Genomic DNA, 20126 nt, shown 5'->3' on the forward strand with positions numbered 1-20126 from the left:
GCACACTTGTTCTGACCCAACAAACAAGTTAGTAGTAATATATGTTTGTGTAAGACTACCTATAGCTATGGGCAATATATGGTATTGGACGTCATTTTAGAGCGAAAAAAACAAATCCGAAGAATCCATCTAAAACACAAAGATGTCACCTATGGCAACTAGTAAGCCTTCCTTGTCACTACCCTTACATGTCCTTGCTTTTACCTAAAAACATTTTGCCAAAAGGGGTTATTGACTTTGATGCTATATCCGCAAAATACCATTGATGACGTTCCAACAAACTTTAATTCGACACCCGTGCGATAACAGTAGAACTAATTGGACATGTCTTTTCTCGTCACTTATTGATGGTTAATACGGGTTGGATGATAGGATCTTTATATCAGTTAAGGTAGAGCTAGACAATCCTAATCCTAATATAAGGTATGCCATGAGCTAATAACCCACTTCGAAAAGAAAAGTGGTCGCTCAATCTGTTTTCAAAGTAAAGATAAGGGCCTAATCCTTCTCAGTCTTTCACCGATAATAAAATACAACCAAAAATTTTAAGGCATTATAAGATAAGTCAGAACCTATTGTATACAACAAGTTTAAACATGTGCCTGCAGTGATTGGCCCCTTCCCTTGCAAACTTGAGTGAAAAGCTCAGCCATGAATATTGCTTGAACTGACGTGGGAGCTTTTCTATTTACCTGCAACTCTCAAATGTGTATTCTGTTGCAAACTATGTCGAAATAATTACAAAGGTGAACACGAACACGGTTGTGTTCGTCATCGAACAGCCTCTGGTGCAGAATTGCAGTAAGGTGTGTGCAAACAAACCAACTTGGTGCACATCAAACACAAAATAGAGAACCCCAAACCAATCACAAGTCCACTGCTACTTTTCTGTGTATCCAACCGCATTGCTCTCTTGATTACACTTCCGAAGCTTGGAAGTAGCCCTCCGCAAGCCAGCACCATCACATGATCTAACCCGCTGTAGTCGATACCTGCGAGTATTGCTCCAATCGCAGAGATTGGACCCACGAATCCTATGAGGGCTGCACTCATGAGAGATCCATGCCAGCTATCAGTTGCTCCAAATATACAACTAGCTACTGCTACACCCCGGGGGAGGCCGTGCAGAGAAACAGGGAGAACCATGTGACGACCAAATCCATAAGCTTTCGGGGCAGCGACTCCTAGTGCAAGCCCTTCGGCTAAAGCATGAAATGCAACTGCTCCACATGATAGGAAAGATTGAAGGGTGTGCACACTTACTGAAAAGTTGGTCAAAGCGGGTAAATCATTCACCGAAGCTCTTTTCTGGCCAGCAAGCTTCAGCAGACTGGAACTTGAGAAGTGGATGAACGAAGCGCCTAACATTAGAAGCGTTACAAGAGGGATGAAATCCATTTTTGAAGAAAAGAGTAGCTGCAACGGTCGCCAGGCACCGAGGATGAAAGCAATTCCAGAAGCAGCACCCATGAGGAGGGCATGCTGAAGATGGAAAGCAAGAGTGAATGCAACGAGAACGAGGCCACCGAGCAGTGGCCCAACGCCAAAAAGTAAGGAAACAAAGAAGCCAGAAACATCTTCTGAGCTGAAACACAAAATATCAAATCAATCAAATTGAAGAAAATAGTAATGAAAACTATAAAGACGAGTCTGTTGCGGAAAAATCACGATAAGCCACAATTTTACACAAAGATAACAATAAGCTTATGACATCGTTCGCAGAACTGAGCAGCAGAATCACAAAAAGAAAGTTCTAGCATAATTTAAACAAGCACAGGAATCAAAAAAAAAAAAAGGTAGGTGCCAAAGAACTCACTTGTATTCATGGGTGAAACTTTGGAACAATGTGCTTAGAGCTTCCATGAAAGCGACAGAAAGTGTGGCTGCAGATGCAACTTGTGATGGTGAGGCTTCCTGTAACCACAGAGCAAAGGAAACCAAAATTACTAACTTCAAGTTATTCCAATTTTCCTCAATTTTGAATTTAACACGAACTTTTTTAAATAAACAATAGAAAAATTACGACAGCAAAAATGGTGTACGAACACCAGATAAGGCAAAATCTAAACATCATCGCAGAATGCCCTCAGTACACGCGCACTTAAAACTTCATTTCAAAAAATAAAAATAACGAACATTTAAAAAGAATGTCACAAGAGTGACCATATTTCGTCTATTGAGTCATATTTCGTCTAACGAGGCATCAGAAGCCTCACTCTTTGCATGTGCACTAGGCATCAGGAGCCTCAAGGCCAGTTTCAGGTGACACCAGGAGTATTAAGTAAATGAGTTTTCAAGTTCGGAGGAGATGGAGCTCAGGACCTTGTAGAGCTAAAGTATCTCCAATATTCCGAAGTCCTTACCACCCCGACACCCCTAGATAGTTCTATTTAGAAGAGTAGTTAAACGTAAATCCTTTTTAAGGACGATAATTTAGACCCCTTCAATTTTCTCAGTCTACCTTCAGGTTGATAGGGGGAAAAATGAAAGCTGGGAATACCTTAAATGCATCCGGAAGAACTTCAGCAATCACCATCCATATCATACATCCAGCAGCAAAGCCCGTACAGAAGGGAAGGAACTTATTAAATGCATCAGCACATATGAACGAAGGAACTGCTACAATAGGCTGAGACATTGAAATTGCAAAAGAGTTAAAAACTCAAATAATACAACAAAATTGTATACTTTCTGTCATATTTACTAGGATCCATTGAGATGACATGTAGATGACTGAGATTAATCGATTAAACATATAATAAAAATAAATAAAGAGAATCCCATCCAAGAACAAGCATTGATAATGTTATGGGCTATCCACCATGCCATCCAAGCACATGAGCCTCTTCATTATGAAAAATCAAACCAGTGTTTGGATGATGCATCTAGCGAGAAATGATCGAGCATACCCGAAAAGATTGCTCCAAAACAATTCCACTAAGCTGACTGTGGCAACAGATGATGTTGAAGGCTAACGGAAATGAAAGAGGAGGGAAACAACTTAAAAATTTATAAATGCAATACCTGAGGTAATGACGTAATCACACTCCATAACAAGGCATTCTGCGGTGAGACGCCCCTTGAGGCAAGAACCATACTCACAGCTAATCCCTCGGGTATGTTATGCACGGCGATAGCTAAAGTCACCAAAAGACCTTGAGAGAAACCCTTTGACCCCGCAAAAGAAACACCGACACCAGAGCCCTCACCAAATGAATGAAGAGTCATTATCCCAATTACAAGAACAACTTTAGTTGCATCCGCACCTTTTATATCTAACATACTCACTTCTCCATACTGTTCAAGAAACTGAAAATCAACATATGAAAAGAAGAAATGAGATCTCGATGTCGTGGTCAAATGATCCGGAAAATACAGATTAACTTTAAATATGCTATGAAAAAGATGAGCCATGAACCCATGATCCCGTCTTATCTTACATAAACAAAACAGCATAGTTTAGACTCCTCCACAATTAACGCATGGCAACAAGTAAAGAACGCTCAAGAAGCAGCGACTGAATTTACACGGTAAAACCTCAAGGGCAAGGATAAACTATATTAAGTAGAAAGATCAGGGCTACTACCTTCTTACAAAGCCAAATAAAAATTCCACCAGCTAGAATCCCAATTACAACCCAATTGCCGGCACCATGTTCTTGCCCTTCTTGAATAAGATCAAAGCTAGCAGCCAACATCACCCCAGAAGCCATTCCATTGCATAAACCAGCCCATTGTGGATCAAGTTCCACAAAGAAGAACGGAACGGCCCCTAAACCAGTGGCAGCAGCCATGGCCAATGTAAATACCGCAACAGTTGATACCGATACTCTGCTCCCTTCTTTTCTCTCATGCAGCAAGTACTTAGCATCCTCAAAACCAAACACATTCTCCGTACCAGAGCCATCAATAACTTTCATTCCTACATTTCTATCCGGAGCAGATATAGTCTTTTGCGAATTCCCATGTTCGAACTCTGCTATTGCAAGACCACAGAACAATAAGGACAGTAGAGAAAACAACAGAACTTGCTTATAACCCACTGCCATTTTTTCGCTTAAGTAGATTTCACACAGTGATTACTACTTCATGAATTGGATGGATGAACAGCATTCTTCTCACAGATAATTACGAACACATATTTGTCCAATCTCCCAAGCACCAGATCGAACAGTCTCACTACTTCACCACAATCCGAAAAGCGTTTCAGACACTGTTTCCAAGTCAAAGAGCTTATAGCATAAGACTTCAACGAGCAGGTATCGTTCAATTCAAAATTTTAAAAATAAAATAAAATAAAACCCCACCTTTTCTGGTTAGATTAAGACTAAGGAGACGCCTTTGCAGCTATGCTGTGAATCAAAGAATGATCATAAGAATAAGAATTTGCATTACATATTAAAAAAGCTATAAAAAAAATGCAAAAATTTTCCAATTGTTCAACAGAAATACAACTATACATCAAAATGAACACACCATGAATGGCATTCGCAGATCCAATTGTTCTGAAAATTTTCAAAACTAGCAACAAATAGAGCTGAAATAGATTCCCCTAAAAAACAGGCAATCCAATCGGCAATGCGATTTTCTGAACTTTACATCAACAAAATCTCCTATAAATTCGCAAGAAATCTTCTCCAAAACCCAAATAAAACAACACAAAGAAAGTGCGGGACACAATGAGAAGGTCAATAACCATCGCATCGAAAATCACTTCCACGATTTACAAGAAGAAACGGTCTACAGGATAAGCAATGGACGGCTACCGCAAAGTCAACCACAATTCCATAATTAAAATTACCAAAAACAAACAAGAATTTGATCAAATTCCTAGAAAATTGAACAAAAGCAACGCCAGAATCAACCAATTCCGCGATCAAATCCCACCAAACAGAATTTCCTAACACGATCGAGTCATTTCAAGCAATTAAAGACGAAACATCGAAAAACCCATTGAAAAATGAGCAAAGAAGGAAACAAGGATGTTGACGCATTCTTGAATGAAACTGAAAACAATGAACACAATGCAAACAAAACCCTAAAATGATGAAATTGAAACAAGAACAGACATGGGAATTACAGATGAATCAAAAAATGAAAAAAATTAACAAGAAAGACAGAAATGGGAGAAGAAGAAGAAGAAGAAGAAGAAGAAGAAGAAGAAGAAGAAGAAATTGAACTTACGAAGAAGATTTGGGGAAGAACAAGTCGCTCCCCAGACCTTAAGAGAGTTGGGGGAATGAGAAAGGCAGCAGTTTTGTTTAGGTGGTTGGTGGAATAACAGGAATCTCCACCTCACCGCCGATCATAAATTGGAAGTAAAACAATGGCTTCAAAATTTTTAATAATTTATATTTTAATCACTAAAATTCAACTAAAATTCATTATACACGCCAAATATTCTCATTTTCATAATAATTTTAAAGATAGGATATAGTTGGATGGTTAAACTGGTTGAGTTGATCGGATAAAAAAAATGTCACCTCTCAACCAACTCGATTTTTTTTTTTAAAAAAAAATCTACTGATTTTCGGATAGTTGGACGGTTAAGTTGGTCGAGTTGATCCGACACAAAAAAAAAAAATGTCACCTCTTAAAGAATTTGATTTTTTTTTTTTAAAATAAAATTCAACTTAATTTGACAAAAAAAATCCACTAATTTTCGGGTAGTCGGATGGTCAATCAAGTTGGTCGAGTTGATCCGACCAAAAAAAATGTCAGCTCTCAACCAATTCGATTTTTTTATTTTTTAAAAATTCAACTTAATTCAACGAAAAAAATCTACTAATTTTTTTGGTAGTTTAAATAATTCTAAAATTAGAATATTAAAATAAAGAATAGGATAAGAAAGAGGAGTAGCCAATTGTTTTGGTACAAAACAGACGACTCAGCCAATTCCACCTGTTTTCCATTTTTTTTTTCTTTTAATTAGTTGAGTTTTCTAAATTATTATTATTTTTAAACAGTATAAAAATTTTAATTTGTATTTTAATAATTTTACATAATTAAAGACTTTCAATAATTATAATTTAAATTTTATTATTGGTTAAAAGATTTAAATTTTAATTTCAATAATTTTTAAAAAATTAACAGAAATGACATTAACTATTTACGACCGTTCTAGCATATATATATATATATATATATATAAATTTAATATATATATGTATATGAATAAAAAAATTTACGTCCGTTCTCTATTTTAATATCTATAAATTTTTAAAAACAACCTTCATATATATATATATATAGGTGTACGTATATGTATATGTATATGTATACGTATATGTATATGTAGTAGCTCAGAAATTTTAATATTTTATGTTATTATTTGCAGTTTTGCACATAAAATTTTAAAATTTTATTTTTAAAGTTCCTAACATATTCAACATTTCTTTTAACGGATTTGGTACGTATAAAATTGTATTTTGTGTTCAATAAATTCCAGATCATTTTACATTGTACCAAATAAATTATAAATTTTAAAAAGCATCAACAAAAAATTAAAAGTTTGTGATCGTACTACATACAAACAAACGTTTAGAAACTTATTGAATAACACGTTAGAGAACTATGAATCCTACAAACATTGGCTAAGGACATATTAGGACTTGCAAGAGCATAGTTAGAAGAAGTAAGCAGAGACTATGTCAGCGAGGTCTGATGGCTGGCTCAACGCCACTGATGAGATCGCTCCCCGAAATGCTTCCCGATGCAAATTGGTCTCGGGCAATGTATGATGCCGATGCTGATGTCGACGTTGGTGAGGACGGAAGTCCAGTGCTCGAGCTCGGAGACAAGTTGGAACACAAGGTGCCACTATCATCATGCATCATGTTCAGTATGTTCTCCAGCTCCCTCACTACAACACGCATAGACGGCCGGTCTTCTGGCTTGTCATGGCAACAACTGAGTGCCAATGCAGCAAACCTCTCTAAACACTCGGCCGAGACCGAACCTAACCTGGTGTCGACAATTGAAAGCATTGTTCCTAGTTGATGTGCCAGCTTTACCTAGACGAGAAAAAGGTTTGATTATATGTTTAAATCCTCAACTTCTAGAGTCAGAGTGAGACACATATTCGTGAGCTTTTAAAAATGTTTTATAAGATGCAGAAGATGAACGGTGAAAGGAAATATACCTCACGAACGATGTTTTTGCCGTGAGAAATAGGATGCATTCCGGTTAAGAGCTCCAAGAGCACAACGCCGAGGCTATAGACATCGCTTTTGTCGGTCAATTTATGGGTTAAAAAGTACTCCGGATCAAGGTAACCCTGCACGATACGAAGAACTCTTCCACATCAGTTGAAGTTTTTAAAAATGTTTAAAGGTATTGATGAAACTTTTGAAGGCTCAAGGGTATTCCCATAAATTTGCATGCTTTATATAGACCATGTTCGTCGAGATATACTTACCGGGGTACCCTTCACAACAGTAGACACATGTCCAGAAGCGTCCCCTTCATAGTCGAGATCGGGAGCAAGACGTGACAGTCCGAAATCAGCCACTTTGGCAGTGAGCTTGGAGTCGAGGAGGATGTTTCTCGATTTTATGTCTCGGTGATATATAGGAGGATTTGCTTCAGTATGGAGATACAGTATACCTTTAGCTGAACCCAATGCAATTTGTAACCTCCTACGAAAGTTCAGGTTTACTGCAGTTTTGGCTGCCATAGAACAGTACAAGTTAATGATATAACTAAAATATCAGATGCAAAGCTGCAAACTACAAACAAGAACCAAACAATGTTATGGCTTCCCCTAAAACATAAGGGTAAAGACATTCTTCCAACAAGGAATAGGTAAAAAACGGCTTTTGTTAACAAATAAAACGCTAGCAGATATTGTCTTTTTTGAACTTTTCTCAAGGTTTTAAAACGCGTCTACTAGGGAGAGGTTTCCACACCCTTATAAGAAATGCATCGTTCTCCTCTCCAACTGACGTGGGATCTCAAAATCCACCCCCCTTGGGAGCTACTATCCTCATCGTTGTTCCCCTCTCCAACCGATGTGGGATCTCACAATCCACCCCCTTGGGGGTTAGCGTCCTCACTGGCATACCGCTCAGTGATTGGCTCTAGTACCACTTGTAACTGCTCAAGCCACCGCTAGCAGATATAGTCCTCTTTGGGCTTTCTCTTTCGGGCTTCCCCTCAAAGTTTTAAAATGCGTTTGTTAGGGAGAGATTTCCACACCCTTATAAGGAACGCATCGTTCCCCTCTTCAACCGATGTGGGATCTCACAATCTACCTCCCTTGGGGGCCCAACGTCCTTATCGTTCACCTCTCCAACAGATGTAGGATCTCACAATCCACCCTCTTGGGGGCCCAGCATCTTCGCTGGCACACCGCTCGGTGATAGGCTCTAATACCATTTGTAACAGTCCAAACCCACCGCCAGCAGATATTGTCCTCTTTGGGATTTCCCATTCGGGCTTCCCCTTAAGGGTTTAAAACGTGTCTGTTAGGGAGAGGTTTCCACACCCTTAGAAACTTTCAGACTTCCCCTCAAGGTTTTAAAACAAGTCTGATAGGGAGTGATTTCCAACTCACCGCTAGCAGATATTGTCATCTTTGAACTTTCTCTTTTGGACTACCCCTCAGGACTTTAAAACGCATCTGCTAGGGAGAGGTTTCCACACCCTTATAAGGAATGTATCGTTCCCCTCTCCAACGATCTGGGATCTCACAATCCGCCCCCCTTGGGGGCTAGTGTCCTCATCATTCCCCTCTCCAACAGACGTGAGATCTCACATAAAGTCTAAAAGACTTCAACCCATATCATCTAGAAGCCAAAGAAATAAACCTATACACAGAGACCTTCATATGAAATGAACATTATAATGAACTCAATGTCTAGTACCTACAAACTTATATATGTCTATATATATGGATTCATGGGGCACATAGGTGACCACCATAATTTTCAGTCCCAAGAGAATTTGTAATGAAGCATATAATGGAAGCCATGAACATGTAGAATAGATCAAGGTTCAGAACAAATAAGATATTAGCTGAGGCCAATACCAGAAAATTCACAACCAGAAATCCAGTCCCGCAAAGTCCCGTTCGACATAAACTCGTAAACCAGCATCTGCAGAACGACAGAACGAAATAAATCAATGAAAAGCATAGCAACTGGCTTACTACTTTGTCTTCAATTCATAGAACTCTTCGAAAAAACCTTGTCCGACTTTTAAAGTTGATATCAACATATGTAGTCAGTAACATGATTTAATGACATTCATAAGCTCAATGGCTAGCCCCAAGAGATCATCATAGGACCTAAATGAAATAAAACAAAGAAACCAAGCAACCAAGAAACGTACTTGCTCCCCTTCTTCATCACAATATCCGATTAGCGAAACTAGATTTCGGTGATGAACTCGTGATAAGAGGTGTATCTCCGTCAAGAATTCTTTTTGGCCTTGCAACGATCCTTCTTCTGCACGTTTGATAGCGACAACTGAATTATCAGATAGTATGCCTTTATAGACCTTGCCATATCCTCCATGGCCTACTTGAGATGAACAGTTGAAATATCCAGTAGCTGATTGCATTTCTTTGAATGAAAATGCTTTTACACCATCAATCTTCATACCGATCACCGAAGCTGTAACGAAAGCAAATTTTTGAGCACTTTATGTCATAATCATCAGAGATTAATTCGATCGTCAGTTCTATCGTACTTACAGAAGTTTTTCCTTGACAAATTGTTACGGCTACTCGAACGCCTAGTGAACAGAAGTATGACCACTGCTACAATCAAAACAACACAGGTGACAGATCCAACTATAATGGCAGCCAAGATGCCTGTACCAATCCCCACCTTCTCTGTATGCAAAGTAACTGCACTGATAAACTTGAAAGGTTAAAACAGAACAAGGCCAGTTGAGCAGCATTATTTAAAAGGAACATTGCAAAACAAAATACATACCGATCTGAGAATGGCCGGGGAACGTGAAGTTGAGAAGCTCGTACGGGCCAAAGAGGTCATTACGAGTAAAATTCCATGACATAAATTTTTCTGTAATTCGAAGCACCTCTTTGTCATTCAACAAGTGAGAACCACTATCAAATAATGGGAAAATCTTAAGATACATCCTCATACGAGATCCTTCCCAATCGTATGAATCGATCGACAATTGATACTTATCCAAAGTGAGTTCCTTTGTCACATATTCTTGAAATGAATATTTGTATGGAGGAAAGTAGGAAAAACTTGGACTCTTTAGCCTATATCCTATCCCAAGGGGTGCTGCACAAAAGCATGGATCTGGGGAGTCTGGCACGTATTCGAAAAAAACATCTGTTGGACAACCTCTGACTGGACATGATTCGTTGAAGGTGCTCGAGCTTCTAAACAACCCATCATCTACAGTTTTTGATGCACAGAACAACTTAGAGTTCTGTCCTCTTAAATTTAGGCAGAATGGATTTCCTTCAAGCCTGCAGAATCAAACATGGTTGAATGAGGATTATAGAAAGCAGCTTTCTGAAAATAAGAAGCCAAAGAACTCTTTCAAGATTTAACATAGACAAAATGATTGTGAACAAGGAAAAAAAGGCAACAACTCAGACATTTGAATGCCAGGCATGCATATAATACATGCAGAAACTTACATTTGGACAAAAAGACATCAGGAAAAAGAAAAATACAGGGAATTTACAATATATTGCGTGTATATGTGAGATCCCACATCGGTTGGGGAGGAGAACGAAACATTTTTTATAAGAGTGTGGAAGTCTCTCCTTAGTAGACGCGTTTTAAAAACCTTGAGGAGAAACCCGAAAGGGAAAGTCCAAAGAGGACAATATATGCTAGTGGTGGGCTTGAGCTATTATAAATGGTATCAGAGCCAAACACCAGCCGATGTACCAGCAAGGAGGCTGAGCCCCGAAGGGGAATGGGTTAGGGGGTCCCACATCGATTGTGGAAGTGAACGAGTGCCAACGAGGATGCTGGGCCTCGAAGGGGAGTGGATTGTGAGATCCCACATCGGTTGGGGAGGAGAACAAAACATTCTTTATAAGGGTGTGAAAACCTCTCCCTAGCAGACGCATTTTAAAAACCTTGAGGGAAGCCCGAAAGGGAAAGCTTAAAGAAGACAATATCTACTAGCGGTGGGCTTGAGCTTGGGCTATTACAGTATAAGACATCAGCTAAACTTCTAAAGAAAAAGATAACTCATTCTCGTCTCGACAGGGCCTATTAACAGTACTTTCCTATGATAGCACCTACAGTTTGATGTGGCCAAGACATATAATGCATGCCTACAAAAGATAGGCTTCATGGACATCAAAGCCAATAAAAGAACCTGCGCATTGAGTAAAATGCATACCTTAGAGTGACATTGACTGGAGGGTTCGTGCTTCCGGAAATGCCAGAAAATGAATTGTCCCGAAGATCACTGAATTAAAAAGAAAAGGAAGTGATCATTCATTAAATAGAAACGTCATCAGATCTCACTCTCTCAAGAACAGGAAGAAAAAAAAAAAAGGAACGGCGCTCCAATAACGTGTCAAATTCCTATCCTATTTTTTTGCTCAAGGATTTACAGTAAAAGTCGAGCACTCGAATTGAAGACCACTTTCTCCCATAGAGATGAAGGTACAGAGCCATTTAGAGAGTTGTTCTCAAGTGACCTGCAAGGAACAGTCATTGACAAGATCAGATGCTTTGACAAACATAGCCATTTTGTCATGAAAACATTTGTAAGACCATGCATTGATATCAGATACAATCTTACAGTTTCTGGAGGGCAGGAAGACCGGAGAAACTGCTGGGGATAGATCCATTCAGGTGGTTGTGTGACAAAATTCTACAACATAAATGGATTTGTTAAGCACGAGAAAACTCATCAGAACAGATGCAAGTACTGTTAGGAACCACGACTCTCCACAATGGTATGGTATTGTCCACTTTGAGCGTAAGCTCTCATGGCTTTACTTTTGGTTTTCCCAAAAGACCTCGTACCAATGGAGATAGCGTTCCTTACTTATAAACCCATGACCAACTCCTTAATTAGCCAACATGGGACTCCTCTCCCGACAATCCTCAACAAGTACTAATTGATAATTCAACATCAATAAATGGCATACATCGTTGTCATTTGAGAAGAGAGGTTATATGGTGGTATGGGTCCAGTAAAATGGTTCCAGCTAAGATCCCTGTAGGACAAGCAAAGTAGAAAATATCATAGCAATGATCATTAGCCATAAAGCAAAAGTAAACGCCTATAGAGATCCTGTAACTTACAAGTAACTGAGGTTTTCATTCTTGCTAAAGTTAAGAATCTGTCCCTCCAAGTTGCAATTCCTAAGACTTCTGCAAGAACCATAGTGATGGGACAAAAGCCTTAGCCTCCTTCGAGAAGATTTATGAAGCCTATTGGTAGTTCATGAATTGTCGAAAATTTACTCATGAAGGATTCGAATCTTAATCGATAATCTTCATGTCTAATAACCTTTAGAGTGGATAAGGTAAGAATAAACAAAGAACATGATTCCTGTTGAAGTGTATGTTGAGGATTGTATGGAGAGGAGTCTCACATCGGCTAATTAAGGGGTTGATCATAGATTTATAAGGAATACATCTCCGTTGATATGAGGCCTTTTGGAAAACCAACCGCAAAACCATGAGAGTGGGACAATATTATACTATTGGAGAGAGTTGTGATTCCTAACATGGTATCAGAGTCATGCCCTTAACTTAGTCATGTCAATAGAATCATCAAATGTTGAACAAAGAAGTTGTGAGCCTCGAAGGTGTAGTCAAAAGTGACTCAAGTATCGAACAAAGGGTGTGCTTTGTTCGAGGGCTCCAGAGAAGGAGTCTAGCCTCGATTAAGGGGAGGTTGTTCGAGAGCTCCATAGGCCCCAGAGGAGGCTCTATGGTGTACTTTGTTCGAGGGGAGGATTGTTGGGAGAGGAGTCCCACATCGGCTAATTAAGGGGTTGAATCTCCATTGGTATGAGGCCTTTTGGGAAAACCTAAAGCAAAACCATCAGAGTTTATGCTTAAAGTGGACAATATCATACCATTGGAGAGAGTCGTGATTCCTAACGGTGTATGCATGTAAAAATTAAAACACGTCCATTTAGAGAGCAACATTTTTAAAGGGTTGCATGGAAGGTGCAAACCGAAAGGAACACTTACAATTTCACTAATGTAGAAAAATTTTCATAAGATGCTGGAATTTCTCCTTCCAAGTTGTTGTTATCAAGTTGCCTGCCAAGGACAGCATAAAAGTGAAAATATAACAAAAAAACGGAACATAATAGAAACTATAAACGACCAACAACATATGACAATGTGATCAAGTAAAATAATAATAAGGATCGTCAACAAGGACGTTCTAGTGCTAGAACCTTGTTCGGAGATGTCTTTGCTGGGATTGACCCAGATATGGACCAAAGCTCAGGGAGGTGTATCCGTATTTGGATAGGAGATTGCTGGGATTGACCCAGATATGGACAAAAGCTCAGGGAGGTGTATCGTATTTGGATAGGAGAACTAGAGCGGGTTAGATATATTTTTAGTTCCTATATAACTAGTTAACATCTGATATAGAGCGATTGGGTTGAAAAAATAAAGGATTTTGAAAGATGGTCGAATGAAAAAATCTCATAATATAAAAGGAAAATTTTGTTTTAAATTTGGTTAAAACTAAAGAAATGTGTTCAATTAAGCATACATACTTAAAAGGGAAGTATTAAAGCAAATCGAACCTAAAACTCCTCCAAGACCCATCAAAAAGCAACATATTTGGAGCCATACTATCACAAAGAGTCATCATTGCAGAATTTTGAAGATTCTCTGGAACTCCTACCCTAAATCTTCATGACAAAACGTGATCGATGTCCTCCAACACTCACGAGGAATACACTACTGAGTGCCCAAAATTGTTGGGTTATGGAGCTTGCTACTTATCTATAGCTGACTCAATGTTTATACATAACGAAGCTATATATGGCAAATGACATAAAAAGTAAATGGTCATATATAGTCAACAACTTTATATAGTAAAAGGGTATATGTGTGAAGCTATATATGGTAGATAGTTATAATTGGTAAAGTTATATATAGTAACCTAAACCATATATATACCCTGCTTTGAAAATATACTTTTTGTGTTCTCTATATTCTCTCTTACTATATATATACTTGAAGTCATCAATAAAAACCTTTAGTCAATATTTTTCTTTGCATTTTCATCTAGAACGAAGGTGTGCGTTGTTGTGCGATTGACATACATTGAATATCCTCCAATGCTCAAACGAGCTTTGCTCTTTTAAACAGGAAAGCTACTCCTTAACTTATGATGCTGAAGTTTCATGGGAAGAGATTAGGAGCGCTATGCACGTAATTGCCTCTATGTAGATCTTAGTGTATAGGGTCTTCGGGATTTTGTGATATTTTTTAATTGTAAACAATTGGAGTCACTTTTTCGAAATGTTGACACCACTTAGTGTTCTCTAAGCCTGTGTGCTCGAGTGTTCTTATCATTGGGATATGATATTTAATTATATAGTCGGTGGTTATATCTGTTAAAGCTATATATAGTAAACTGAAACCATATATATATCCCTTAGTCAGTGCTTTCAAAATGTATTTTCTTCATTCTCTGTATTCATACCTGAAGTTATAGTCAATATTCCTCCTTGCATTTTCTCTCTCTTGTTCTTTGTGTTCATCTTGATCGAGTGTGTGCGTTGTTGTGCGATCCTAACACTTATAACATAGTTTTGAATGTGCTAAAAGAAACTTGCTTACAGAATGCTTATAACTGGCAAGCTCGAAAGTTCCGGTGGCAGAGAACCCGACAATTTATTGTTATCCAAAAGCCTGTCAAGAACAAAAAAACATCATAGGAAGTATGTCCACCATCACTTCCATATACACACATTTTTGGATAAGAAATGTTTTATTGATCACCGCCATACATATCAAATAACTTAAATAATACTCACAAGTGAATAAGCTTGGGTAATGTAGAAAGCTCAGATGGAATTTGACCACTGAGTGTGTTGTTATTGAAGTGGCTGCAAAGTAAACAAAGAAATGAGGGGAGAAAAGTTATTGTTTGGGTCAACTTACAATGAAAAAGAGATGAAGATACACTCACATGTGCTTCAGATTGGTCAAGTTAGCATATGATTTTGGGATAGGCCCTGAAAGTTGATTCTCATCTACTTGGAATCGGATGAGATTTGTAAGATTACCAAGCTCATCTGGAAGAGAACCAGATAGTTTATTTCCATTTAAGAGTCTGCACCAAAAACGTTCGAACTGTTAGATTTGGAAGAAACTAAGATTAAAAGTAGTTGTTTTACCTTGCTATACATAATCTATATATAAATAAATTCAATATAAACTCAAGCTCAACCCCGCCGCTAGCAAATGTTGTCTGCTTTGGCCCGTTACGTATCGTTGTCAACCTCACGATTTTAAAATGCGTCTACTAGGGAGAGGTTTCCACACCCTTAGAAGGAATGTTTCGTTCCTCTCTCCAACCGATTTGGGGGGCCAGCGTCCTTTCTGGTACACCGCCCGGTGACTGGCTCTGATACCATTTGTAATAGTCTAACTCCAACGCTAGTAGATATTGTCCGCTTTGGCTCGTTACGTATCGTCATCAGCCTCACGGTTTTAAAACGCGTCTGCTAGGGAGAGGTTTCCACACCCTAATAAGGAATGTTTCGGTCCCCTCTCCAACCGATGTGGAATTTCACAGTCCACCCCCCTTGGAGGCCCAGCATCCTCGCTGTCACACCGTCCGATGACTGACTCTGATACCATTTGTAACAGCCCAACTCCAAGGCTAGCAGATATTATCCGCTTTGGCCTGTTACGCATCGCCGACAGCCTCACAGTTTTAAAACGCGTCTGCTAGGGAGAGGTTTCCACACCCTTATAAGGAATGTTTTGTTTCCCTCTCCAACCGATGTGGGATCTCACAACCCATCCCTCTTGAGGGCCCAGCGTTCTTGCTGGCACACCGCCTAGTGACTGACTCTGATACCATTTGTAACAGTCCAACTCCACCGCTAGCATATATTGTCTGCTTTGTCCCGTTAGGCATCGTCGTCAGCCTCACAGTTTCAAAACGCGTCTGCTAGGGAGAGGTTTCCACATCCTTATAAGGAATGTTCCGATCCTCTCTCCAACCAATGTGGGATCTCACAATCCATCCCCCTTGGGGGCCAACGTCCTCGCTGGCACACCACCCAGTGACTAGCTCTAATACCATTTGTAACAATCCAACCCCACCGCTAACAGATATTGTCCGCTTTGGCCGTTACGTATCATCGTCAACCTCACGGTTTTAAAACACGTTTGCTAGGGAGAGGTTTCCACACCCTTTTAAGGAATGTTTCGTTCCCCTCTCCAACCAATGTGGGATCTCACAATCCACCCCCTTGAGGGCCCAGCGTCCTCACTAGCACACCGCTCGATAACTGGCTCTGATACCATTTGTAACAGTCCAACCCCACCGCTAGCAAATATTGTCCGTTTTGGCGCATTAAGTATCACCGTCCGCCTCATAGTTTTAAAACGCGTTTACTAGGGAGAGGTTTCTACACCCTTATAAGGAATGTTTCGTTCTCCTCTCCAACCGACGTGAGATCTCTCTCTCATGCGAAGAGTAACAGAAACAAAGCCCAAATGTTGGTAATAAGAAAGAAAGAGGATAATCACAAAAAAGCAGAGATCGTGTAGGTTCTCTTGCTGCAATGATCTTTAACAATAAGTAGAAGTAATTTAATATAGTAACTTATGAAATTTCTATAATGAACCATGAAGGAAAGAAAGAAATAAACTAAGAAGAAATTCAGTGAGATTTAACTTACAATAGTCTCAGGAACCTAAGACTGCCAATCTCCTTCGGAATTGAACCAGTTAAGTCATTCCACATGAAATCTCTTCCAGGATAAACCAAGAGAAGAAAATCATTACCAGAAAGAAAGTTTAGGAAAGTATAAATAGAACAATGGAATTTTCTTCAAGATACCAATTTCATTGTCAATTACTCACAACTTCTCAAGTTGGGACAATTGGCTGATCTCAGGGGCTAAGTTTCCAGATAGGTTCTGATTCAATAGATGGCTGCAACAAAAGGGGAGGATCAAATATAATACATTGCAATACCTGCATACCATGTATGTTACCAAATCACTGTTCAAGCCACAATCACTCTTTTGTTTTCGATGTAACAGCTCAACCCCACCGCTAGTAGATATTGTCTGCTTTAGCCTGTAACATATTGCCGTCGGCCTCACGGTTTTAAAACGTGTCTACAAGGGAGAGGTTTCCACACCCTTATAAAGAATATTTCGTTCCCCTCTCCAACCGATGTGGGATCTCACAATCCACCCCTCTTGGGGGCCCAATGTCCTCGCTGGCACACCGCTCGGTATTTGGCTCTGATACCATTTGTAACAGCCCAAGCTCACCGCTAGTAGATATTGTCCGTTTTAGCCCGTTACGTGTCGCTGTCAGGCTTACGATTTTAAAACGCGTCTACTAGGGAGAGCTTTCCACACCCTTATAAAAAATATTTCGTTCCCCTCTCCAACTAATGTGGGATCTTACAAACCAACCCTCTTGGGGCCCAATGTCCTTGCTGGCACACCACTCAGTGTTTGGCTCTAATACTATTTGTAACAATCCAAGCTCACCACTAGTAGACATTGTTCGCCTTGACCCATTACGTATCACCGTCGGCCTCACAGTTATAAAATGCGTCTGCTAGGGAGAGGTTTCCACACCCTTATAAGGAATGTTTCGTTCCCCTCTCTAACCGATGTGGAATACTTGTGAATCTCTCGTAGATCCGACATGGGGAAAATAAAGAAGTAATAGTAAAGGAAGGGGCGAGTGCTGGACAAAACATACAGTTCTTTGACACGTAAGTTCCCAACAGTTCCATTGGTAGAGTTGCATACCACTCCAGTCCAACCAACGATGCAAGGATCTCCCTTAGTCCAGTTTTTAAGGTTATCCATAGGATCAATTAGACTCCTCTTTATTGCTAGCAATGCAGCAACTGCAGATACATAAAAGATTATCAAAGAACTCATCTCACTACAGGGAGCAAATATGGAAGGTATTCAACTTATTTCCAAGATCATATGCTTATGAATTGTACATGATATCATTGTTTTGTAGACATATAAAGCACAACGAACTTTTTTATTTATTTAATTCGTAAGTGTTCACTACGACTCTCCACAATAATATGATATTGTCTACTTTGAGCATAAACTCTCGTGGCTTAGCTTTTGGGGTCTCCAAAAGGTCTCATATCAATGGAGATGATCATCCCCTTAATTAGCCGAAGTGGGACTCCCTCCCAACAATCCTCCCCTCGAACAAAGTACACCATAGAGCCTCCCCTGAAGCCTAAAGAGCCCTTGAATAGCCTCTCCTTAATTGAGGCTCGACTCCTTTCTCTGGAGCTCTCAAACAAAGTGCACCTTTTGTTCAACACTTGAGTCGCTTTTTGACTACATCTTCGAGGCTCACAACTTCTTTGTTCGACATTTGAGGATTCTATTGACATGGCTAAGTAAAGTACATGACTCTGATACCATGTTAGGAATTACGACTCTCCACAATGGTATGATATCGTCCACTTTGAGCATAAACTCTCGTGGTTTTGCAGCTTTGTGTAACACAAAATCTTAGTCATCATAGCTTCAACCCATTCTCTAAGCAATATGCGCTAAATAAACCATTCAAGGTTCAAACTCTATATGGTTAATACGAAAGAGAAACAAAATGCAGGCATATTTCCAATAACAATAGTCATTGGCAACTTGGTTCAATAGTAGCCAAACTTTCAAAAGCTCCCAAGTTGATACCCGGACTTCCTTCTTCATATATACCATGCTACAGAGAACATTAACCTTGAATTCAAACAAGTAAGAAAAAGAAAAAAAACCATTGCAAAACTGACTGTAACGGTCCAAGCGTGGACCACCGCTAGTAGATGTTATCCTCTTTGGACTTTCCCTTTCGAGCTTCCCATGGGATCTCACAATCCACCCCCTTTGAGACTCAGCGTCCTCATTGACACTCGTTCCTCTCTCAAACTGAAGAGGATGGATCGTGAGATCGCACGTCAGTTGGAGTGGAGAATGAAACATTCTTTACATCTTTACATGACACTAGCTTTAAACCAACCAAGAAAGTGCAAGCAAATTCATGAGACAAAGAACATACAAGACAAGACAAACTTACCATCAGAAGGCTCTGTGGTTTCAGCAGCAGCAAGGAGCAAGGAGCAGCAAAACCATAGCAGAAAAACAGACACACAATCCTTCCCCATCAGCTCACAAACAGCATCACAAGCAAACAAACGAACACCTACCCATTTCCAAACCATAAGCCACAATCACATTCAAGAAATTCCACACAAAACCCATCAAAGAAATCAACCAAACTCACAGAATTGAAAGAGTTAAACGGCAAACAATCAATACCTGTGGGAGAATGAAGCAGAGCGAGGTGGAAGAAATGGGTTCGTGAGAAACCCAAATAAGAAACAAGAAGAAGAAGAATGAATGAATTGGATGTGGTGAAGAAGAAGGAGAGTGAGATTGAAATGGGTATAAATGGTGAAAGGGGAAAGAAGGCATCCCGGGGTCAGAGTGGAGGAGGTTTAGTTGGCGCTTCCAATTTACTAATATTTTTGGCTTTTCCTTCACACCCATTGACAGCAGCAACATTACAGACTCTCCCGCTCTCTCTCTTGCGGAGGATTGTTGACTTTTCAAAACCTCAACGATGATGTAAACTCCACGCGCTATTCCGAGAGTGGGCTTATTATATGAAACAATCAAAATATCATTTTTGTTTACATGTCCCATCAAAATCAATTTTTTATAAATTATTAATTTCATGGAATTCCACTTTAAACTTGGAAAAATGTTTGATATTTTATTTTATTTATTTTTATAAATTAAAAAAAATTCATTGGATGTTCAAATTTTTATAAAAATTACAAAAATTTTCAAATCACGAGGTAAAGATGGTAATACATTTCAAAATTTTACCCCACACGATAAATGAAATTGATACGGGGACAAGATTATATTATTTATTTATTAATAAAAGAAAT

At 39.2% G+C, this 20126-nt stretch overlaps 2 protein-coding genes across 3 annotated transcripts; both read right to left on the minus strand.

The window, feature by feature from the left end:
- Positions 1-385: 385 nt before the first annotated feature.
- Positions 386-5304, minus strand: LOC111432541 (putative zinc transporter At3g08650). Its single transcript, XM_023069472.1, has 7 exons — positions 5184-5304; positions 4307-4351; positions 3587-4212; positions 3025-3309; positions 2501-2629; positions 1817-1914; positions 386-1585 (listed from the first exon to the last, which is right to left on the minus strand). Exons 3-7 carry the CDS (start codon positions 4046-4048, stop codon positions 772-774), a joined length of 1788 nt encoding a protein of 595 aa, XP_022925240.1. The 5' UTR covers positions 4049-4212; positions 4307-4351; positions 5184-5304; the 3' UTR covers positions 386-771.
- Positions 5305-6494: 1190 nt separating this feature from the next.
- On the minus strand, positions 6495-19741 carry LOC111432540 (probable LRR receptor-like serine/threonine-protein kinase At1g06840). Of its 2 annotated transcripts, XM_023069469.1 has the most exons (21): positions 19489-19741; positions 19247-19372; positions 17900-18050; positions 17039-17110; positions 16855-16926; positions 15129-15272; positions 14974-15045; positions 14777-14848; positions 13160-13231; positions 12260-12328; positions 12103-12171; positions 11751-11822; positions 11560-11646; positions 11343-11411; positions 9938-10449; positions 9694-9849; positions 9330-9613; positions 9028-9094; positions 7417-7667; positions 7141-7275; positions 6495-7012 (listed from the first exon to the last, which is right to left on the minus strand). In XM_023069469.1, the coding sequence occupies exons 2-21, from the start codon at positions 19332-19334 to the stop codon at positions 6650-6652; spliced, it is 2877 nt and encodes a 958-aa protein (XP_022925237.1). In that variant the 5' UTR covers positions 19335-19372; positions 19489-19741; the 3' UTR covers positions 6495-6649. The 2 variants fall into 2 exon arrangements, with proteins under 2 accessions (XP_022925237.1, XP_022925238.1); XM_023069470.1 differs by lacking the exons at positions 17900-18050; positions 19489-19741 and having other exon boundaries at positions 19247-19301.
- Between the last annotated feature and the right edge of the window lie 385 nt (positions 19742-20126).

This window comes from Cucurbita moschata, unplaced genomic scaffold (assembly GCF_002738365.1).
Source record: "Cucurbita moschata cultivar Rifu unplaced genomic scaffold, Cmos_1.0 Cmo_Scf00038, whole genome shotgun sequence".
NCBI lineage: Eukaryota > Viridiplantae > Streptophyta > Magnoliopsida > Cucurbitales > Cucurbitaceae > Cucurbita > Cucurbita moschata.